Genomic DNA, 23,955 nt, shown 5'->3' with positions numbered 1-23,955 from the left:
GATTGTTTTGGAAGAAGCACCTCCCTGATTCATGGATGGTTCAGGAGGGAAAGATGATATAGTCTGTGATCAATGCAGACACTCAGATGGAAAGGGAATACCCTGAATGGACTCTAAGGAAGGAGGCCAACTCTGGTTCCCTGTCGAACAGTAGGGAAGTTCCAACCATATCCCCTTTGGACTCCACCCCTGTACATTATTTTCCCCTTCAAGCCGCGTGTTCTGCATTTTCACTCTTCAGCCCCTGCTAGGCTCTCCTTTTAGGACTTGGGGCCCTCATTTGGAGGTGCAAACGTGCTGGGTTGCTGAGCAAGTGCCTTCCAACCTGTGCTCAATAATTCAGCACTTGAGCCCTGGACGGGCTGGAGTTACGGGCTCCCCAGCAGCTCCATGCATATTTCATGGCCCAGGCGGCAGCCACAGGAAGGTCACACCACGGCCCCTTTGTGCAGAGGTTCATGCACTGCTGATTCCCAATGGCCTGTGGTCTCAGGGTAAGCGGCTGAACTCCCTGCCAACTAGAGCAACGCTGCCCCAGGCTGCACAGAGTGTGGGATGCAGCTGGTGGGGCTGGCACCAGAAGGATGCCGAGTAGCAAGGCTTGAGCTCTCCTCTGATGGGCATTCATGCTCTGCCTGGCCTCTTCCAGTGCCATGTTCAGGAGCTGCTGAGCACTCTCCAGCTGCCAGAGCCTTACCTGGGATGCTCCCGTTGGGTCAGCTCAAAGATGCCTTTCCAGCCACACTTCACCCAAAGGGCCAGGCAGAGCCCGGCAGAAGCGTCACAGCCGATAGCGCCCTTGGAAGCAACCGCCCTGCTCCCTTCCGTGACTGGCACCATGATCCGAGGCGCAGCCCTGCCCACAGCCAGTGTCATCACCCACCCAGGCTGTGCCATGAGAATGGGGGTGACCCCTGCCTGCAGGAAATGCCAGAGCCATGGAAGGGACAAAGAAGAGCCTGCTGGAGGCAAGAGCTTAGGATGGCTGGAGAAGGTAGGCGAAGCCTTCGTGGCTCTGGCGGAGTGCAGAGATGGGGCATGATATTTCAGAGTGGCTCAGCATGCAGGATCGCGCTAAGCTCCTGAACCAGGTTGCTGTCCATTACCTCTGGGCATGTCTGCCTTCACAGCATAATGGGGTTGCTAGTTCATAATTGCAGTCCGGATGGCTGGCTCCACTGCTTGTCCATTCTTCACTGAGGGGGCAGTGAGGAGGGTATGGACGGGGTATTCTCCGGACTTTGGAGTCTGTGAGGTGGCAAGGCTGACTCCACAGGCCAAGCGGGAACAAGAAGCCGCCTGGTGGTGCTTTTGAATGCTTCTGCACTGGCTCTCTCTGCAGCCGCGAAGAGGCTTGGCCCTTGAGAAGCCTGAGCAAGGGGAGGATGAGCTAGGCAGAGGCACTCGTGCAGGCTTGCATGAAAAGCACCAGGAATTCCATTATCAAAGCTGCTAGAGAATACGAATAGAACGGGGCTAGCTTGCGTATGAGTCATGGTAACATGTGCTTCTTCCTCATGATTTTTAGCTTATTTTAAAGAATTCTACCCGGCCTTTTAATCTAAAATATCCCCAGATAGACTCGTGCCTGGTTGGGTTGCATTCTCTTCAGAATACCCAGCAGCAGTCCTAGTGCCAGGTTGCTGGGGCAAAGCCCTGCACTCAGCTGCCCCCCAGCCTGAGCTTACCAGCAGTGGCATGTAGCAGCTCTTCCTGCTCCGATCAGCCAATGAGCTCCCTCTTCATTTGGCGAGGGTGACTTGTGTGTAGCAGTTCCTTCTTCTCCAGCCGTTCCCACCAGCCACTGGAAGCATCCCGGGGGGGGGGCCTCTGGCGGACACTCTCATTTGCCAGTGAGGATGCTGGGCACAGTGGCAGCAGCACAAGGCTCAGCCTAGCCACGTGGGCCCCCGACAGGGTGTGGGTCCCCAGCTGGCCGAGTCCTGATGCCACCCCACTAGCAGTGCACGCTTTCACGCCAGTCTGCATCAACGGTGGCCTAGATTTGCTCACCAGCAAGAGACTGTCTGAGGGCCGTGCAGACCTTTGTATTTTGCCAAGGCTCCCAGTAGTCACGTGGCCACAGTGTCAGCTGGAAAAGAATAGCCACTGTGCAGGCCCTAGCCCAAGATCCACCTTGCATAGACTGTTGTTTGCAATCCTTACTGTCTTCTTGTGCTCTCTGACACTCACTCAATTCAACTTGTATGGTTTTCCCATGCCTAGGTAGGAGCTGCAGTCAAGCACCAGAGCAAAGCTGCCCCCAAGACTTCCGTAATCCCCAGGCAAAACGGGATTGCTCTTCCCCCGATTCCCAGAGAAGGAGACAAAGACCTTGGTGAGGCTCTGATCTCTACCCTACCCCCATTGGCTGGATGACAGAGAACCTGGCACTGGGCCACAGCGCCCTTGCTGATATTTGGGAAGAGTCTCTGTGGAAGGAAGCAGCAACTCCTACGCCCTATTCACACATTAATGTATACAGTGTGCTTACACAGAATTATTCACATGTGATGTTCAGTGCACATACAGTAGTACACTTCCTGTCTCTACCCTGCCTTTAAAGGGGCCTGCATCCAGGTTCACTTTTAAAATGAATGCATGTACAGTCATTCACACAAACATGTACGTGTGTACAGACACTGAGCACTGTAATGTCTGAATAGGGCTCTGCTGTTGCTTAAGTGCTAACGGCTTCTATAGAGGGTGCAGTGGTTGTTGGCACAGACAGGGATCTTGGAACATAGGAAGCTGCCTTATCCAGAGCAAGACCCTTGGTCCATCGAGCTCAGTGCTGTCCACACTGACTGGCAGCAGCTTGCCAAGGTTTGAGGCAGGAGTCTCTCCCAGCCCTGCCTGCAGATGCTGCCAGGGAGCAAACCCGAGACCTTCTGCATGCAAAGCAAATGCATGCTCTGCCACTGAGCTACAGCCCCATGCCGAGTGGGCCAGAGCTGTGTCCTTTGGAGCATCCCTTGGAAATGGGCTAGGGAGGCTGAACTTCCCCACCTCAGCTAGGCTGCTGGCCTCCACCAGTCCTTTCGTCGACAGCCCCAGAGTAGCTGAGGATGCAGGTCCCTTGTGCTCCGGGGCCAGACCCACAGTGCCCCCCTTGAGCCTCAGGCGCGAGCGGCTTCCTCCTGTCCTTCCTCTTGCCTTGCTAACACTTGCTCTGCCCATTTCTCCCATCTCAGAGAAACCGGGCCGGAAGCTGCTGCCATGCCTCCCTGCCTGCTCTTCCCAAGCTAAAGGGGCCCCCTTGGGCAATAACGACATGTCGCCCTGGATGGGGCCCTCCCAGTCCGAGGCCGCTTTCCATGCCCTTTTCAAGCCCATGGTGTCCTTCTTGCACAGTGTCCCTTTCTCAGCAGCAGCAGCAGGCACTCCTGGCTCCTGCAGCTTTTTCCCAGAACTTGGAGAGAAGGCCCTGGCTGCTGACGGGAACCAGAGGCGGAGGGCCAGGTTGCTCCAGGGCAAGGGCAAGCAGAAGAGCCGCAGCCGAGGGCTGCCCCGACACTTCGGGAGCAAGTGGCAAGGGATGACGCTGCCGCCTGTGCCCAGCATCACCAACCTCAACTTCAGCCGCAATTTCACTTTCTCATTCTTTGAGCTGCCACCCCATCAGAGCCACGAGCACTGGATGCAGCGCCAGCAGCTCATCTGTCTCCTGATGAAACAGCTGAAGTAGCCAGCCCTGGTGTGCTTTTGGGAGGAAGTGCAGAACAAGACGGACAGCAGCCAAGCACCATACCTGGAACGGCTAACTGGCAGCACATAGCACAGAGAGGACAGGTCGAGTAAACTCCGGTCAGTGTGCCAAAACTATCTGACAGGCACAGCAGGACAAAAGAAACTGAAAGGAAGTCCATTTATGCACACACAGCCCATTGGGTCAGTTTGCCTCTCTCCCCAGCTTAGCAGTAGCTCTGTGCCTGCAGATGGAGGACAGCAAGCACTGAACAGTTTGTTTATGCTAGTGACTTACCTCTGCCTCTTTAGGAACATAGGAAACTGCTTTATACGGAGTCAGACCACTGGTCCATCTAGCTCAGTATTGTCTACACAGACTGGCAGCGGCTTCTCCAAGGTTGCAGGCAGGAATCTCTCTCAGCCCTATCTTGGAGATGCCAGGGAGGGAACTTGGAACCTTCTGCTCTTCCCAGAGCGGCTTCATCCCCTGAGGGGAATATCTTGCAGTGCTCACACTTCTAGTCTCCCATACAAATGCAACCAGGGTGGACCCTGCTTAGCTAAGGGGACAAGTCATGCTTGCTACCACAAGACCAGCTCTCCTCTTTCCCTCCCATCTCTTGCTGTAGACTACAAACTGATACAAAAGCCTCAGACTCAGCCCACCTTGCAGTACACGAAAAAGCTCTTCTAGTGGCATCATCTTGTCTTCTTCCCAAAGAAGTTTCTGTGTGCCTGTATTTGTAAATGAACTAACTTTTGTCTCCAGTGTTGGTGCCAAAGTTTTTCTGTAACGGGGGCAACAACAGGACCTCAGTGAAAGAGAATAAAAACAACAGTAAGCCATCAATGACAGGTGCTTTCTTTTAGTTTACTCAAGTTTGGTCATTTCGTTACACCCACTGTGAGCAAATGCAAAATATAAGAACTGGAGTAATGCACTCCCCCACGTTCCTTCCCGCTGGCTGCCGTTTCGTTTCTTTAGGTTTCCAACTGGAATTTGGTCACTGGGGCAGTGAAGCATTTCAGAAGGCCCCTCATTGTTGGGAGTATATAAGAAGTCCAAGCACCCCTCCTCAATCTTCTCTCCAGCAGTTCAAGTCCAACACATTATTTGGGTCTTGCAGGGCTGTGTTTTGCCAGACGATCACTGGTGACAGTCCTTTCCTCACTTGTGGCCATGGGGCTGTGCTTCCCCTGTCTCTTCATGAAGCTCTTCATCGGGAAGATCTGAGGCAGGGTTCTGTGAGCTCCTCAGCAGGCACAGGTCTGGCTTGCTCAGATTTGGCTAAGAGGAGGCAGGTGGAGGGTGGCCAGAGCACTATGGAGCACTTCCCTCACGGCTTTCATAAGCTGCAAGCGGGCAAACATCTGGCTGAACAAGTGGGACCGTGGCTCCTGTTGGAGGCAAAAAAAAAAGGATGGCCATGTGCTCCTGTCAGTAGGAGACTGACCTTTCAAGGGCTGGCCTTCCCTTGAATCTAGGGGGACTAAGTTTCCCCTTCTGCTCCTCCATGTCCCTGGATAGGAATCCCCCCTATTTTATCACACAGGGCACTGTTTTGGCTCAGCGGCCAACATCCTGATTAATGCTGCATGCGTGCTTCTAACAGCAGCATGCATGCAGCACTCACCGCCATGCTACTGAAGTGTTTCTGCTATAACAGAGCACTTCTGGAGGAGTGGGAGAGTGCCAAAAATAATTGCGTTCTTATGCGAGAACACTCGTGCTCTGGTAGCATGGGGGGGGGGGAAGCACTACATGCGTACCTTTGTTAGAAGCATGCATGTAGCATTAGGATGTCAGCCACTTTCAGGAAAACGTGAAGAATGTGGAGAATTCTATTGCTTTGTTAGTCAGTGTGGAGAGCTTTCCATGCTATGGGACTAGCAGAGCCTGGGCAACGGCAACCCCAAATGGTACCCTTCGGGTCACAGAGCTAGTCCTTGTCATTTTCTCCCCAAGAGAGAGCCTGCCCACTTGCGACCACTGTGGAATCTAGTTTGGAAAGCAGATCCTTTTTGCCTTCGTCAAATTTAAAAAAAAATCTTCCTTTAAAAGGAAGTAGTTTTCAAAACGGTAGCAAACAGCTTTAAGGGGAAAAATGGAAGCAAGTACCTGTGAGCCGCCGGCTTCCAACCCATCTTCTTCCCCACAGTACTCGCCAAAAATATCCACTCTTGTACACCTCGTCATTTCAGAAACACTACAGTATATGGCTCAGAGTGATGAATTTGTCACACGCCACAAAGCTTGTCTGAATCCAGATTTAAACCCTGTGCAGCTCATTCAAATTCCATGTTTTTCCATTCTAAACTTAAGCCTATCGCAAGTTTATTATTTGAGTTACAATAAATCCGCCTTCTTAAATCTAGGTTGAGGGAGCCTTAAGTCAATGCAGTATGGACAAAAACACTTCCAATACATTGACATACCCCGGATATTCCCCCCCGCCGCTTATTGTGCTCCAGCCACTTACCCCCAGGATGTGCACCCGGTTGTAGTAAGAACTGAAATCCATGCTCAGCTGGATCAGGAATTTGCAAATCTACAATACAAAGCAGAGCAGTTCCACATTCCTCTGCTGCCAGCTCTTCAAAAGGAAAGACAGTGCTGTTTAAATCAACTGCATCCCAACCATGGACATACATACTCTGAAACGTTTTCCACTAATGAAGCTGGCCTTTGGATTGCAGGCTTTCACCTAGAAGCCACTTTGCAGAGCAACCCACTCTTCCCAATTTAACCAGTATCCTACATGGGTCGGCCTGTAGGAAGGGAAGTGTGTGTGTGATGCAGAAGTATGTCCCGCTACTCACAAGCTCAGTAGCATCAAATGCAGCACACTAAACCATAGAGGCTGTACAGGTTTCCTCTATAATGAGTACAGGAGATCAAAGTAACTCTATAGCAAGAAAATTCCAATTCTGCCTGGTCTAAACTAATGAAATACTTAACATCTTAGTATCTAGAATCTGTTCTCAGTGCTCCAGCTATTCAGGAGATGATATAAGGTGGCAGTTCTGGCCTCTCCTGCTTGCCATTGAGAGTCAGTATTACTACGCATGTTCATAATCAGAGCTCTTAGCTTTACACAGGATCTCGAGTCCTAATAAGGACCTAAGAGCACTTCTACAGTGTGTGCCCTGCTGACTGCCCTGCAAATGAAACCCTCAATTCCCAGGAGTGAGTTCAGTAAAGGAGGCAGTTAGATATGCCGTGATATGCTGGAGAATGCACAAACACCACAACAGGTGAGAACTGGTAGAAGGGAAAGTAGCCGTCCCACCCTGCAGAAAGTCAGCTCACCGCCTCAGTGCTGGCCGTGGTCCTAAGGCCACCGTTGGAGATGGGGAGCGGCATCACTTGGCTCAGTACCTCCTGGAAGGGCAGGATGCTCTTGAACAACAAGAGCCATTCACCCTGGGAAATAAGCAGGAACCTCTGGGTGAGTCCCAGTGGAACAATGCTCTTCCCCCAGCCCACAAAACAACTGGTAGCTGACCCATTAAGACGATTCCCGACACAGAAAGGCCACCAGCCACTTTGCAGACACCTTTCTGAGATACAGGGGCTGTTCTGTTTGTGGCACATGGGGGTCTGGATGGAATGGGATGATTTGTTCAAGTCTAGTACCTGGGGGCCTGTCCGGCAGTAGGGAGTTGGATGAGAGAGCTGGTCAAGCCAATCTGCACCCAATCCAAATTATGTTTTAATTTGCAGCACATCTGATATTTCAGCTAGTCCTGCACATGTAGCCCTCCGGGTCTGGGTCTTTGTACCCCCTTTTTACGTCATTGCTCACCTCTTCTCTGAGAAAGGAGTAGTTCAGCTCTGAAGGTAGGGGGAAAGATGGGTACACACCTGGAATTGGAGGGCAGAGGTTTGTTATTGGACTCATAGCAGCATGAAGAATTATTCAGAGTGCGAAGCAAATTGACTAATACATACAAGAACATCTGCACAAGCTACCTAGGTGCTGCAAAGATAACTGCACTGAAGGAGTCAGGTTTCCTGCACCAAAATGTCTAGATCTGGTTTATGAAATAAAGCAAACTGAGCCAGCATTCCTCAACTCAATGTTTGTAATTCCAAAATGCAAACATCAAGATTTTGCAGTATTGGGAGTTTTTTGGCAGAAATTGGATAGTGGAGGAAGTGTGCGTTATATACAATGTGTCTGTGAGTATATACATATATAGACTAACAAAATTTACTCTCTGCATTATTATATTATTTTATCATGTATCAAGGTATATTTTTAAATTTATTTACTTATTTAAGTATATGTTTCTAGTTGCTTACTTTTCATTGTATTATTTGTACTGGGGTGCATGTTGTTTCTGGAGAGAAGCAATACCTGTGTAACATGAAAAAGGGGCTGTGCATATGTGCCATCCCTCAACCACTGGAAGCACCATCCAAACCCTTAGTTGTTTCTGAGCCTTTGAGAGACAAGGCATGCCCTGTTAAAAGCCTGTCTCCAATGTCATGAGGGCTACAATTACAAAATGTAAGCGTGCCAGGATTCTGCATATGGCAAGATGTTTCATATCACCTCTCTCTCTCTTCCTGCTGTTCACCACTGCCAAGCAGATTCATAACATCAGATCACCTGCAAAGCTCTAGTAAGGTGAAGACCTTCCCCCTCTAGATTGTCTTTGGAATAACTGAGGGAGGCATTGGCCTGGGGAAGTGGTTGGCCTCAAGGGCATAATATTTACTCCTTCCAAGGCTGACCTTACCAGGTCCTACAGAGATCTTCCCACAAACTTGAAAAATAATGGCTCTGCCAACCAGTAAATCATTTCCTTGCCTCCTGAATTAGACAACCTAAGCACTAACTTTGGTTTGTCTGGACAAAGCTCAGATCCTAATTCAGGCACAACTCAGCCAGGTAAGGGTCCTATGCAGCTGCCTTATATTGAGTTAGACCCTTGGTCCATTGAGCTCTGTCTGCACAACATCTAGCACTGTCTAGTCTAGTCTAGTCTGTACTGGCTGGCTGGCAGAATCTCTCCAGGGCTTCAGACAGGGATCTTTCCCAGCCCTACCTAGAGATGCCAGGGACTGAACCCGAGACTTCCTGCATGCAAAGCATGTACTCTACCACCAAGCTTCAATGATCAACGAGAGGAAAGGGCTCTCACCTTGCTCTGCTGCCCGCTGGTAGGTTTCAAAGAGTGTGGCAAGTCGAGCACAGTTGTACATTACAAAGGCTCCACTCTTGGTCCCCTTGGTAGAGATGCTGGTCTCCAAATCCAGGAGAATCTGAGGGAGCAGCAGAAAGAGAATGGCCAGTTTAGCCCCACTCCCAAGAAAGGCTTGCTCTTCCTCATTTGCCCTCCCCTGAAGACTGCCCAGGCCCTCCCTTCTGAGATATGAAAATGGGCAAAGCATTAGACAACTGTTTCCACTGTCCAGAATGTGACCTTGTGTGAAAGCAAACACATCCCCAGAAGAGTAATTGCACCAATTCCTTTGTACTTTCTTCCTCTTTGCTACCCACCACATCCAGATGCCTGAAATAAGTGCTAAAGCCATCCATAGCCAAACGTGGCCCATAAAAAGCTATTTCAGTCCATTCTAGTCCGCTCACTGTTTTTACACTTCTCAACACTCATCTGCTCTCCCCAGCACTGAGCTGCCAGGCTCTGCCCACTCTCCCCTTCCCTGCACTCCCACTGGTCCTGTTCAAATGGGGTTCTGCCCTGTGGTTGAATTCACACATGCCCAGCAACGATGGCTTGAACCAGGCCTCTTGTTAAACCCGTCCCACTCCCTTTATTTACAGTCCATGTTTCAGACCCCTCTAGTAAGTATACAGAGAGTTGCACATGCCACCATCCTACAGTCCACAAATTGCAACCCAACCCCATGCTAAAAATTCAAAATAAATGTCAAAATAAAACTCAAAATAAATTACGTATGAAACATTATTCCACCAGCAGCCTCCTCTTATGTTGAATGGGTTGGCATGTACAATTTTGTCTCACATAAGCATCAACCTCAGTCAGTGCCCTGTGCGGTTGACATCAAGACCCCACCACACAGAGCCCCGGTCCCTTTCTCAGTGATCGCCTGCAGGACCCCTCTGCTCACCTGATTCTGATGAGCCGTGCTCAGCATCTCAAATCGGATGGCAGCTGATGTCAGGACACTGATGTTTTCGGTCCAGGTTTCATCTGCAGGAAGGAAAGCCATGATCACCAATGAAGCAGCTCAGTGGAGGGAGTGCTGAGGGCCTTGTCATCCTTTGGTAAAGGGGCCCTGGAGACCCAGGAGGAAAGGCCTGGCACTCCCACCAAAAGAGGCTGGGTAAAAACACTGGCAGTCTCAAGGAGACTCACAAGAATGTCTCCCAAGCAGCTGGGCAAGACATGCAATGGAAGTGGGCAACCGATCCAACAGATCCTCGCTGCCAACAAAAATAAGCTACCACCCAGCAGGAAAAACATCCCCACAACGTTGCCAGTTTCAGGAAACTTCTGAGCTTCCAAAAAAACAGCAAGAAGGAGAAGAATGCAGCACTAACAAATGATCAGAGATATTACCCTGAGAAAGGTCTCCATACTTCAGCATTGAGGCCTCATACATCTGGGAATGCCGCAGCCTGTAAGGAATAAGTGAAGAGAGGTTGCAAGCCCTCAGTGCAAGGCCCATTATGTGTTCTATATAATACCTACAACACCATGGGTGCTACATCAAATGCTGAATACAAATGCAAATAGCAGGAGGATGGGAGGATCTCTAGACAATCCTGCTGGCTCAGTACCACTAAGCCTGCTTTTCCATTACTCAGTACATTCTTAGCTAGGCCAATCTCTATACCCAGATGATAGGAGCCCCAGCACACAGACAACTAGGAACATAGGAAGCTGCCATATACTGAGTCAGACCATTGGCCTATCTAGCTCCGTATTGTCTTCACAGACTGGCAGCGGCTTCTCCAAGGTTGCAGGCAGGAATCTCTCTCAGCCCTATCTTGGAGAAGCCAGGGAGGGAACTTGGAACCTTCTGATGCTCTTCCCAGAGCGGCTCCATCCCCTGAGGGGAATATCTTGCAGTGCTCATACTTCTAGTCTCCCATTCATATGCAACCAGGGCAGACCTTGCTTAGCAAAGTTATTTACCCCAAGACAGGAGTGAGTTCTTGCACACACAGCCCCACAATCCAGCTGCGTATCCAATGGCTGTAATGCCAACACAGTGATTGCCATGCTGTCAGCTGTTGTGCAATGTCCAGAAAGTGGACAGCAGGCAAGGGTGTACCATCACCAGTGTGCCCAGAACCTCACAGAAGGAAAAGTGCTCCATCATTTGTGAAGCAAGAGAATTCGCTGTGAGAAAAGGCTGAGGAAGAATGGCAGACTTACTGGAAGTACTGAAGAATGCTCATAGGAGTGGAACACTTAGTGGCTTTCACGGGCCCACAGACGAGATGTTTCTAGGGAACCAAGTGACAGAAAGAAATAGAAACAAGCAACCTTCCGACATGGTTTGCATTACATCAAGTGCCTTTCCCTTCCAGTCAGACTCTCCCACTGAGCAGACACATCTCTCATCATCAATGTCCTGCTTTCTTTGCACCAAGAGATTTAGAGATACTGGTTATGTTCCTTCCCCCCCCCCCTCCACAGATGCACTTATTTAGCAAGAGCTAGAAGAAAGACTTGGTGGGAAAGGCTAGACCGGATATATGGGAGAAAGTGCTTTTTTGCTGAGGCAGTAAAGAAACAGATCCTCCGGACTTTTAAGGCAACCCACCACAGCAGGAAATATGACCACTCCTCACCTGTAGGGTTGCAAGAGCTTCCGGAGCTACCAACTTCCACAAGAGGTCCACCTTCTGCTGCTGGAATGCCTCTTCATTGTTCACCACATGCACAACACCGCACCATTTACCTGGTGCAATCGCCTGCAGAAGAGCAGCAGCTCATATGAGACGGATAGACACATACTCGATGGTTATTTCAGTCCACTAGTACGCAGAGTTCACAACCATCAACTCACCGTGCATTGCAGGGCCACATTCTGCAGCTCAGCCACATGGCGTAGTTTCTCCTCCATCACTGAAATGAAGGAAAAGATTATCGGATCTCTAAATCTACTGAAATGGAGCAGGACTTGGAGCAGGAGCTGGGCCTGCGGAGAACCACAGGATCGGACACTTGGCTTTTTAGAGGTTCTGCACGCAGAGTTACTCCTGAACCTTTTCGGGTAGCTGCCACCACCTCCTTTGCTTAACTCATCCCAAGGCACTCTCAGGAGGGCCTGTGCCTCTCTGGATTGTCATTCTGGAGTTATTAGCACCCTCCATCTCTGCAGAGTGAGACCTTGCCAGATTTATCTCACTCTCATTTATCAAGGAGAATGACCGGCTGGCCAGCATGGGAGAGGACCTTCCTCTCAGAGTGTTCAAAGTACACACACACGTATACACACCAGTAAAGCCAAATATAAGAAGATATTCACTCAAGCATGAGGAACAAGGATCATGGCTGGTAGAAGAAAATATAAAGGCATAACAAGCACATACAATATTTTTACTATCTCCTGGAACGAAAATTCAAGCTTTGTCATAGCATCATGTCCACTTTAAGATGGGAAAAAGCAGACAAGGACTATTCGTCATGAGCAGACTTTTCAAGCTGCCCACATTGAAGAGGGAAAGAGAGGATGGGACTCGCCCTTCTCCGGTCAGGTCTAAGTAACTGTTACTTAATAGGAAACTAAGGCTCTCTTCTCTGTCAAGGCACCCACCACCCAGTCTATTATTATTATTATTAATTGGATTTCTATACTGCCCTTCCAAAAATGGCTCAGGACAGTTTACACAGAGAAGTAACAAACAAATAAGATAGAACCCTGTCCCCAAAGAGCTCACAATCTACAAAGGAAAATAAGATAGACACCAGCAACAGTCACTGGAGGGATGCTGTGCTGGGGGTGGAGAGGGCCAGTTATTCTCCCCCTACTAAATAAAGAGAATCACCACAGTAAAAGGTGCCTCTTTGCCCAGTTAGCAGGGGCAAAGAAGATCAGGGGCTATTGTTCCTGGGGAGATCAAGGAGCTGGAGATTTCAGGGCTAACACTTGTGCCAGGTTATCAGAACTATAATTAAACTGCCTCTATCCCAGTGTGAGACAGTTTTGATTTGCAGAAGAGTGTTAGGTCTTGACCAGACTGGGATACAGTGGATCTCCTGGTCTTGAGCAAATGCAGGTTCAAAGCCAGGGACCTAAAAGGGATGAATGAAGATTAGGGTTTCTAGGGGAGCCCTTTCTCCACAGGGCTGGTGAGGGAAGCTCCCCAGTCCAATGCCCCTGTGGATCTGGCAGCCGCTGCTCTCACAATTTCAACTCCTCCTCAACAACGAGGGTTAGAAAAATGTACTCTTAAAAATAGACAAGATTCTCAGAATTTGGTTAGCCACTGTGGAGAACAGGGTGCTGGACTAGATAGGCCTTGGCCTGACCCAGCAGGGCTTTTCTTGTATTACTGAAAATAAACCCCGTCTGTGTCCACTTCTACAGCAGTGGGGGCCATTGCTTCTTAGAACTTTCTGTGCAGAGTCTGGTGCAACAAAATGGAAAAAAATGGAACTGAGCCTCAAAGTGGCTGGTCCACAAACCCAACCACAGCCCTCCTCTTGACATTATGTCTGGCTGGCCAATGACTAATAGCATAGAACTTGGACCTGGCTTCGAATTCTGTATTAGCCACGCACTCATTGCTTGGCAAGTCAACTTCCCAGCCTCATTTCCCTAAATCTATGAAATTAAAACATTCACAATGACTTACTTTGCAAGACTATTGCTGTGAGGATATTTGCCCCTATGAATAAGGCAAATATGTAATTTAAATAACAAAATAAATTACCTACCAAGAAAGACATCCAGGTTAGGGTCATATCCCTCCTGCTCCTGCTGCTTCTCTAGAAAACCTTTCAAGTGCAGTTTATACACTGCCTCATTTTGGTCTGTTTCTGCAAGTGTAGCATAAGGACACCGTCGAAGGGTTTCCTTTATGGTTAGAACATCCTCCGAGTTGGGAGAGGTTTCCAAAGCTGAAGGCCACGCAACTCGCAGCTGGTGCAGGAACCTCTGGATTTCCTCATCCCCCAAAGCTGGGACCAGATGGACATCCATCCTACAAGGCAAAGATCATTCAGCATTGGCCATACAATGGCCAGAGTGAACAACAGAAGCAAATCTTTCCATTCAAAAGCCACTACAGTCTGATAAATTAAGGGCTGGGTTTAGATGAGGGTCCATAATTCAGTGGGAGAGCACACAGTTTGCAGGCATGTAGCCCTTGGTTCAAGCCCTGGCATCTCCAGTTAAAAGGATTTCTGTAGAAGGGGATGGTCTGGCCTTTCTATACAAAGACGCCTTATACCGATATAAGGCAGCTTTGTATAGAAATGCACAGACCTAGATTCAAATCTCAACTCCAGACTCTGCTGAAACATCCTGTACAGATCTCAGCTTCAGTTTCCCAACCAGAAAACCTTTTAGGGCACAATTCCAGGCCTCTTCTGGCACTGAAATGTGCTTTTAATCATGTGCAGAATTCATTACCCCCCAAAATCTTAAGCTTTATTTTTAAAAGCATGTTTTTAGACCTTATGGAGGCAATAATAGTGTTGTAAGTGTGGGATGATGCCAGGTGAATGCTCAGCATTGGCAGGGGAGGAACATAGGAAGCTGCCATATACCGAGTCAGACCATTGGTCTATCTAGCTCAGTATTGTCTTCACAGACTGGCAGTGGCTTCTCCAAGGTTGCAGGCAGGAATCTCTCTCAGCCCTAACTTGGAGATGCTGCCAGGGAGGGAACTTGGAACCTTCTCCTCTTCCCAGAGCGGCTCCATCCCCTGAGGGGAATATCTTGCAGTGCTCACACAACAAGTCTCCCATTCATATGCAACCAGGGCAGACCCTACATAGCTATGGGGACAAGTCATGCTTGCTACCACAAGACCAGCTCTCCTCACCAGCTCTCCTCCTCTCAGGAGGAGGCTGAGTTGGAATTCCAGGGGTCAGGGCATGGGGCTTCAGTGCCCTGCACAGCTTGCTGCTCTGCTCCCCATGACTTGCAGAAGTTAAGCAAATTAAAAGCAAAAAAACAAAAACAAAACCCCATATAAACATCTGGCCTAACTTGGATGATGTATGCAGGTTGAGAAATTCAGGTCTTGGGGAAAATATCTTAAGCTGAACCGAGTCGGGAATACTTGGAGCAAGAAAATGGGAAGGTGGGCAAAGTTAGAAAGTCCTGTTCTCCAGTCAGTAGACAATCGGTCCAATGCCCCTGTGCATTTGGCAGTCTCTGCTCTCCCAATTCAACACCTCCTCCATAACAATGAGGACTAGAAACATGAATCAGAATTTGGCAGAAGACCCAAGATCTGAAAATACTCTACAATACACAACATGTTCATAGCTACATAAACAACTCTGAATTGTGAAGATGCTAGGTTAAGGCTGCAATCCTACAAACACATTCCTCAGAGTCAGCCCCACTGAATATAGTGGGGTTTACATCATTTTGCATGCATTTTATTCTGCAGAAAAATGTTTAAACGAGCAAGCCAGCCATATGTGCTTCTGAATCCCCGAGACACAGAGTGACGGACAACAAGAGCAGTTCCATCGACTAACCCTTGAACTCGGAGCACGCCTGCCAGGTGGTCCGTTACCAGGATGGCTCTCAGATGACTGAGGCTGAGTGAATCCAGGCCTTTGTGACCGTGCAGGGGCACACAGTTGAGGATGATGCTGTGCCCATTGGCTGGCTGGCAAGGTCTTGTGTACACAGGAATGTCTTTCAGGATCTGCTCAAAGACTGCGGGTCGCTCCAGCTGCACAGTCAGTCCTACTGGGCCCTTTTGGCAGCTCTCAATGGGAGGCACCCCTGGGCATTTTAGCGAGAACACACGCTCGATAACACCATTAGGAACCTGTCAGAGGGCAAGATATAGAAGTGATGCTGGCTTCCTCCCAACATTGGCTGCTTAGGAGCAGAAACAAAACAGACCACTACATGGTAGAAATAAAGGCAACCTGCTTGAAATCAGGGCTGGACTATTAAAGCTAAATGCATTTTGGAGAAGAAATTAGTGCCTGGTCTTTATCACTAAACACTTCTAGATGTCCCAAGACTTGTATTACTACTTTGAGGGCAATTCATTTCATCCATGGTGCTGGAGGAAATGAACTAACCACCCTCAAGTCAGGCTTTGCTTAGAGTCAAACTACTCATTATTTTAAATGTGTCATTTCACCCTACATTTTTCTTTCTTTCTATGTAATAAGCACACATGGCAGTGCATAAACCAGATTTGAACTGTCCACAGCATGGAGGTAGAGGAACTTTGCTCCCATTGTGGCCCCAGTTCAGACCATGCACACTGTGTGCGCACGCACTATTTACTCTGTGGGGAAAAGCTTCAGTGGCTACCAAGAGAAGTAGCACACATGGTGGTGCATGATCTGGTTCAGGGCAGAGTCAAAGCCCCACAGCCTCTTGTAGTTCCAATGTGGCTTGTATGCCCCACTCTGTGCTATTTACAGAAGAAGAAGAAATACAAGGTCAAAGACCACACTTAGTAGTATCTAATTTGACCATAAGACATGCTGTGAGAGGCACAGATGAATCCTATCTCCATCTGTATTGCATGACTTTCATCATTGCTGCTGCCTCAATTTCTTCAGAGTTCTTTCAAATAACTGCATATCTTTAGGTTAAAGGGTTGGGACTCCTAATCTGTGTGACTGTATAAGACCTACCACTAACTAAGCTCCAGTCTTAGGGGACACTTTGGGGGTGGGGTAGCTGAACTCATTGGGACTTTCTTCAGAAAAAACAGGTATAGGATTGGGCTGGAAGGCCACAGGAGGCACGGTAAAAACAATGTCATGTGGCACCTTAACACTGATGTCTTTGTTTTAGCACCAGCTTTTGTGGACTATAGCCTACTTTGCCAGATGAATGAAGTGTTGTCCTTTGTTATCCATACACACAGATTGAGAGAAAACATATAGTCCAGAGAGGTAGTTGTATTAGTCTATTGCAGCAAGAACAAGACAGGGGTTCAATTAGCATAGCAAAGCTAGGAAGCCTGTTTCATCACCAGTGTTAGCTGCGGTCATTGTGATTTTCTAGACTACAACTGAGCTTTTGCATAGAAGTGTCACAGGTGGGGCCTTTTCCGTTTTGTGTTCTGCCATTTTGCCCCGCCATTGCATTTTTTGGTAGTATTCTATACACACACATGTAAATATATCTACAAATCCTTTTTCCAAAACTCATTTTCCATATGATCTTTGGCTTATCCCCTTTAATCCTCATTAACCAAGCTTTAAGTACATCTAATGGTATTTGCCCATATTCTATCCTTGCCTCTCCCTCCCTCTGTTTTTCCCTCACTGTCTGTTTTAGACTGTAAGCTCCTTGGAAGCAGCGATCTGTCTGTGTCACCTAAGTAACTCTGTATGGTGTCATGGACACTGATAGTGTAGTACAAATAACTTCTGCCACCTGAAGGTAAACCATATTTTATTTGTTTTACAAATGTATATCCCATCAATATGAATGGTATTTTACAGTAACAGATCAAAACACAACAGAACTTTAACAGCAAACAAGAAACAGAAGATTTGCAGGATAAAACCTGGATTTTTAAAAGTACTTTCTGGCCCTAAAAAGAAAGCAGAATAGGCATAATATGTTCTCACTGACAACACATGGGCATCCATGTGATCAAGTGGGCTGAGACCCACAAAATCATGTCATAATGCATCTGTTAAGTTGTTTTTTTAGATAGATAGGTCAGAAATAACATACAATTCACACACAAATTGCATACATCCACAATGAAGTGACTGGTTTGCAAGGGTATATAATCAAAATTAAGTAGCAGTTATCTTAACATGTTCCATATAGCTGCTTTAGTACAGCCTTTAATCAGTTTTAAACATAACCTTTATAAATCTTATGTAAGCAAATACCACTTGTTAATCTTCAGTGTGCCACAGGCCTCTATTTCCCTTTTGCTGCAATAGACTAAAAGGAGGACTACCTCTCTAACAGCTATTACAATAACAACCAGGAAAAACAAAAGGAAACCCCCAAATAGAGGAAAAAATGTTTTCACTGCTGTTTCATTGTCTTCCATCACAGAAAAATTCAGGTCACAAGAAAGAGCAACTGATAAATTTGCAAAGCTGCTATTTTGCAACTAGCTTATCCACCTGGATTTGTTCTGGAATCCCAACTAAGCAACACCACAAAGGGAATACATTACAGCAATCCTATATCAGATGAGACTGCGCCATGGAGGTGGAGGACTGGTGTGTTTTACCACAGACTCAAGACTAAGCCATGGTCCAGGCAGTGCAATTAACTAACTCAGGCAAAGGAGCGAGACGAGTAAGAGGCAGGCAACCCCCTAGTCTTCGATGCCCCGCCCCCTTGCCTTAGGCCCCGCCCCTACCTGTCCGTCCGCGAACAGGGCCCTCAGGGCAGCTTGCGGAGCTAGGAAGTCCCGGCTGCGCAAGTTCCGCGTGCTGCTCTCCTTGAACCAGACAGAGGCGTGAGCTTTGTCTCCTGACACTTTTCTGAGAATAGCATTGAAAGCTTCCAGGGTCTCCGACACCGACAGCTTGCTAACGACAGTCGCCATAGCGACCACAGGGGCCGCCTACTCCGGAATTCTTGGGCGGGGGGGGGAAGAGGGTGAGGTCAACGCAATTTCCGGCACGCATTTAGCCGGATGTGATACCATATGGGGTAACCATAGACGTATGTTGCTAGATTTGTCCTTTTAGCTCTAAGGGGGAATTAAATGAGTGTCGGACATCGTAGGAGTGGAATGTGCTCCATCTTAGGTGTGGCATTTGAGTGAGGGTTGAGAGGGGGTGGGGCATCGAAGACTAGGGGGTTGCCGCCTCTTACTCGTCTCGCTCCTTTGCCTGAGTTAGTTAATATCACCAAATGCTTTGGGCTAATATGGGCAGCAGTACTAACATCAAAAGTAGTGTAAAATGCTTAAGGACTCTTTTATTCCCTTAAACATTCCGTTTTCCTTTTAAAGGAAAACTTAATAGAGTTTTAAAAGAGACCTTAATCGATGCATTTTTTTCCAAACTAGGCACTTATGTTTTTTGTTGTCTGCATGATCGTTAATATATCTTGAATGTTCTGGGACTTGCAACTAATATTAAAAATAGTTTGTTGGTTGAGCCTTGTCCATTGATGCGTGTGAGGGCATTTTCCTATGATGCGATGGCCGAGCAGCTGCACCACCTCCTCCGTCCCGATTTAATCACCATACCATGCTCTCCCCCTCCCCGCCTCAACGCACATATTTTGGGCTATTTAAATTTCTCTATATCCAGAGATCAACGGAAGTACGTCTGTTACGAGAATTTCTCAAACAGAAACTGATTGAATGGAATAAAGCAGAAGTGAGATACCTCTGGGCTCCCCACTTTGCCCAGGCCAAGATAAATGCAAAGCAAGAATATTGTCATTATTTCAATTCCCATTGTCGTGTTTTATTGTTTCTGGAACATCCAAAGGTGCACAGTGCAGTGCTTTCTATACACCACAGAACAAGTTTGCGGTTTCTAGCCAATGACGTGATGTCATTGTTCAAAGAAGAACTGAGATTCTAAGCATTAATAATAATACTCTGTTAGAGGGTTGATAGCCTAGTTCTCGCTCAGGCTGAGGCCAGTGGCTTTCAGGTGTTTCACCAGCACACCTGCCGAGGACGTTTCACCCTTGATTAGACTCTACCCCTCTGACTCTATAGTCCCCACCACCACCACCAAACAAATCGTTAAATATTGTTCCCAATTCCTTCTGCTAGCCTAGGCATTTGAAATCTGCTCATAAGGAACCTACAGTTGGCGTTTGGGAATCACCATGTTATGCTTCCCCACTGCTTCAGTTAAATGGAAAGAAGAATATCTGGGAAGAATACCCAAATTAGAGGTGCTTGCAACACTGATGTTTGCTTTTGCAGTCATGCAAATCTAGAGGATACAGCTGGAGAAATTATCAACCCAAACAGTAGCATAAATTCCCTGGCTCAGGCAAGCAGACGTGTGTAAAGCTGATGTTCAGCTACTCCAGGAAAAATAGTATCTATGTGCTCACACAGCGTTATTTGTATTCTGATGGTCATTGGGGAGCTTTTCAGAAAATATAAAGCATGTGCCTGTATGAGTGGGTATTTTAAGGTGAGGAGGTTCTCACTTTAAAGCAGAAAAATAGATTAGATGATCTTAGGGATTTTTCCAGATGGTAAATTCTTTGTTTTCACCAACAATTAAAAAACACAATTAACATCATAGTTTCAGCTGCAAATGGTAATTGGCAGCAGGACAGCTGCCCTCTGGTAAAATCTTCAGCTGAGGCTATGGGCTATGATCCCCTGCTAACTGAGCAAAGAGGCATTTTTAAAAAGTGGTGATTCTCTTTATTTAGCAGGAGGAGAGCAACTGGCCCTATCCAACCCCAGCATAGCATCCCTCCAGTGGCTGTTGCTGGTGTCTTTCTTATGTTTCTTTTTAGATTGTGAACCCTTTGGGGGCAGGGAGCCATCTTTATTTTTATTTATCTGTGTAAACCACTTTGGGAACTTTTTGTTGAAAAGCGGTATATAAATATTTGTAGTAGTTGTTACTGCTGCAATGACTGAACCAGGAAGGTACTCTTCACACACTGAGGTTCTAAAACCCCTATTCCTCTTCTGACTGCTGACCCCCAGGCTCAGCAGAATTTACCAGGACCCTTTCCAGATTACACCCTCCAACAGGGTCACTGCGGATCTCAGAAGTGTGCTTCCACACTTCCTGTGTTGTGACATCGCAGTCCCTCCACTGACAGCAGGGTGCCGTTCACATTTCCATTGCCCTGTTTTGAATTTAATCGCTGCGATATAGTGCTATGATGTCGTGTATCTGGTGTTAAAAAGTTGCTTATTTGGGTTGTTAGTTTCCGTGAGACTGCTCCCCCTACTGTTTACATTTCAAATGCAATTTGCCTGAACCGAAGCATTTTGCTGGTGTTGAGCAGCTAACTGGAAAGCGCCCAGATCAAGGAACTGTAGGGGAGGGGCAAATAGGCAAACCCTGATGTGTGCCTAAGGAGCTCACCTTTTTAATGACCAAAAGGTTTAAACTGCAGAAACTTGGGTACAGGGGAAATATCCTAACTGCAACAGCATCTCTCCAGTGGCTTGTATTTGCTGAGAACAGACAACCTGTTTAATTTTGAGACTGTGATTCTGTTGTGCGAATATTGCACTCTCCCAATATTAAATGTGCAATATTTTGTACCTGGGAAATGTTATATTTTCCTCCACAGCGCAAATCTGTTGCTGTTCTAACTGCCATGCAGAATGCCATTGTACCAGACAACTATTGGTTATTGTTGTGAATACTCTTAACACTTTTTAAAATGTCAAGTACTTCAGCAAAATAAAGTGAAGTCTGTGCTGTAGAATATTTGTAAGGAGGATGTTAGATGAAGAGGTGGCAGGGATTATTTTGACCATGATCTTCAATATCAATTCCAACTTCATTTTTTTCAGCTGGAAAGGAAATCTGATTAGTCTCAAATCCCCCTCCATCTCAGTTTATCAATCACATGGGGGAAAGGAGATTAGATTATGCCACAGAAGGGTCTCCTTGATCTAAACAGCCATCTTCTGTACTGTTTTTCTATTCTGTTAGTCTAGTTAAAAAAGAGTCTCCTTTTTCTCCCCTTACTCTGGATGCAGCATGAATTTTCACAAATGGCCACAGAGTGTAGTTTCCCCCCAAGATTTCTTTTTGCTTAAAATGTTCATGGAAAAGTAACAACTCTGATCCTAAAAGATAGCCCCAGCCCCTATTCTCTTGGCAGGGAGTGTCAGCCAGCTAGCCACACTCCCATGCTGACACACCAGCTGGCCGTGCCTCCACATCCCATCTGTCACTCAGACAGGGATCACTCAGAGGAATCCTCCTTGTTTTCAGCACCACCCTGTGTGGACAAGTGCTGAATGCAGGATACTTAAGAATGTAGAATTGGCATCAGAAAGCACGGCTAGCCAGTGTGGTCCCATTTTCTCCCTCACACATTGGATGTAAGTGGAGGGGATAACAATTGAAAAGGACTTCAGTTAAAAGATGAATGATTGGAAAATCCTCTGAGGATCTCTAACCATTCCGCATAAGCAATATTCTGAATTGCTGAAACCAGAGATGGGGAAAGCCTTTCTGTCCACTTCCCCAGGTTTGTGTGTGCTCCACAATTACACAAAAGCCACCTGACAACCTCTGCTTTCATTTTTAGAAAAGGGAAATGTCTAGCTCTTGAGACTGCAGTGAGACTTCAAAATGTGTGGGCAATTTCAGGAAAGAAAACTACAAACGCCAGAAGAAGTTTTGTAGGATTTCCAGGATAGAGGGACAGGGTTTGGATGTCCTGGCATGGATAACTTCTCCTCACCAAAACCAGCAGCAGGAACAGCAAAAAAATAATGAACAAAACATATGAAATATTTCATAACTTTTCTTAGTGCAGAATTTGAGTTCTTTATTTTATTTTTCCCTATAGCAGAGTACACACAAATCACATCATCATCATCTAGTTTCCCATTCTCATCTCACCCAGTTTCCACTTCTTTTTCTTGAAATGACAGAGGCTAAACAAAAGGGATAGTACTCTCTGCACCACCCACAGCCAAGAGGTGATCTGAGAATTCCTGCTCACGCCAGACCAACTACTGACTGTCAGCAGTGGCAGGAGAAGATCGCCACCCACGGTCACCTTGGCATCCCCTTGCATGCTTAGGAAAATGAGCTATTTCCCATCGACGTGGGTAAAAACAATGGCTAGGAAAGCTGCACCAGGGATGCAGTTGCAGGCATGACCCACTGTGATAAATAATACTAGTTGGGTTCCAACAAAGTCTTCAGTATTCTCACACTTTTTAATCTGCAGGGCTTACATCTCACATGAGATGTAGAGTCTGGGCACTAGACAGCATCTTTAAGAAACCAGACTCAAGTCCCATTTGAACTCCAAACTGGAGAACCACCTACAGTCCTTCCCGCTCCACGTGGAGACTTGACCTTTGCAACAGGGCACTTTGGACACCAGACAATGCTTACCATGGCTCACACTTCGAACAGGGAGAACCCTCTCGGCTCTACTGGGATGCCCCAGGCAGAGCTTCACTGAGGGCAAGCAACTGGGGAAGTTGCACCTCAACTTGCACTGGATTGTTTCACAATTCCTCACCCCTGCTCCTGAGTGGTTGTGAAGGGAGGTCCTCAAAGTTAAATCGCTCAGTAGGAAGAGACCCTAGTCTCTTCCTACTCGCGATAAATGATCTTGGGTGATGAGGCTGGGAACAGCTCCTGCCTGGAGAGCCACTGCTATCAGAAGAGACAGTACTGACTCAGATGAACCAATTGTCTGACTTGCTATCAGGCAGCTTCATGTGTTTCCTTCCCATTTGTAGGCTTCCCTTTGAGACCAAATGGAGGATCTACCCCATGTACTTACGTGTTCTTTTTATCAACCAGTAAGAAAATGCTGGATATGTGTGTCCTAGTTCCTGAAAAGGAATGTTTACTTTTGAATTTTTAAAATGTATGTTTATTAGCAATGAAGCATAATGTTTACAACATCAGGTGCCATTTTGCCCTACAAAATGGTAAAGGAAGAAATAAGGATATATTTCCAGAATTACATCTAGAATATATTTGTTGGAATGTTTAACTGTACCACCAATGTTTCTGTTCTGTATTTTGTTTCTAACCATGTCTTTATGACTTAACATGCTGAGAAAACCATGGCTGGACTGGTTCTGAAGTTCCCTTTTCCTATACATGTACTCTTATGGTAGAATGTCAGTAGAAATGTTCTATCACTTCTGCTTTTACTTTCTACAGGATTATACAGCTGTCAAGAATACATTTTCTAGAAGTCACCCACCTTGGAGGTTTTGTTACCTCTTCCTAAGAAATTCAACCAAGAGTTATTCTGTGGTAGGACAAGCCATTAAATGAGAGAGTGGGGTTAAGCTAGGAACAATCTACTCACAAAGCTGGTACAGTGGTAGGATCATAGCCAATGAGGTTAATCTGAGGCATGTTTCCTGTTAATAGAATCAGACTACTCATAATTCAATAGCTGCCATTAAACTGTGTTTCATAGGCCCAACTGGGATCTACGAAAGAGCTTTGGACAGACAC

General features: G+C 47.0%; 2 protein-coding genes across 5 annotated transcripts; one reads left to right on the top strand and one right to left on the bottom strand.

Moving 5' to 3' along the window:
• Positions 1-16: 16 nt before the first annotated feature.
• LOC128346045 (uncharacterized) lies at positions 17-4,476 on the top strand. Of its 3 annotated transcripts, none has more exons than XM_053298909.1 (3): positions 17-994; positions 2,227-2,338; positions 3,372-4,476. In XM_053298909.1, exons 1-3 carry the CDS (start codon positions 617-619, stop codon positions 3,686-3,688), a joined length of 807 nt encoding a protein of 268 aa, XP_053154884.1. In that variant the 5' UTR covers positions 17-616; the 3' UTR covers positions 3,689-4,476. The 3 variants fall into 3 exon arrangements, with proteins under 3 accessions (XP_053154884.1, XP_053154882.1, XP_053154883.1); XM_053298907.1 differs by having other exon boundaries at positions 3,195-4,476; XM_053298908.1 differs by lacking the exon at positions 2,227-2,338 and having other exon boundaries at positions 3,195-4,476.
• A 64-nt stretch (positions 4,477-4,540) lies between these two features.
• On the bottom strand, positions 4,541-18,454 carry DALRD3 (DALR anticodon binding domain containing 3). Of its 2 annotated transcripts, XM_053298905.1 has the most exons (13): positions 18,192-18,450; positions 15,358-15,656; positions 13,579-13,844; positions 11,705-11,763; positions 11,487-11,609; positions 11,068-11,138; positions 10,246-10,304; positions 9,794-9,876; positions 8,842-8,962; positions 7,497-7,555; positions 7,001-7,114; positions 6,171-6,239; positions 4,541-5,088 (listed from the first exon to the last, which is right to left on the bottom strand). In XM_053298905.1, exons 1-13 carry the CDS (start codon positions 18,378-18,380, stop codon positions 4,969-4,971), a joined length of 1,632 nt encoding a protein of 543 aa, XP_053154880.1. In that variant the 5' UTR covers positions 18,381-18,450; the 3' UTR covers positions 4,541-4,968. The 2 variants fall into 2 exon arrangements, with proteins under 2 accessions (XP_053154880.1, XP_053154881.1); XM_053298906.1 differs by lacking the exon at positions 4,541-5,088 and having other exon boundaries at positions 6,171-6,284; positions 18,192-18,454.
• Positions 18,455-23,955: the final 5,501 nt, after the last annotated feature.

The sequence above is a fragment of the Hemicordylus capensis genome, chromosome 2 (genome assembly GCF_027244095.1).
Source record: "Hemicordylus capensis ecotype Gifberg chromosome 2, rHemCap1.1.pri, whole genome shotgun sequence".
Lineage (NCBI taxonomy): Eukaryota > Metazoa > Chordata > Lepidosauria > Squamata > Cordylidae > Hemicordylus > Hemicordylus capensis.
The sequence above is the reverse complement of the archived record's forward strand: the minus strand, read 5'-3'. Positions and strand labels throughout refer to the sequence as shown.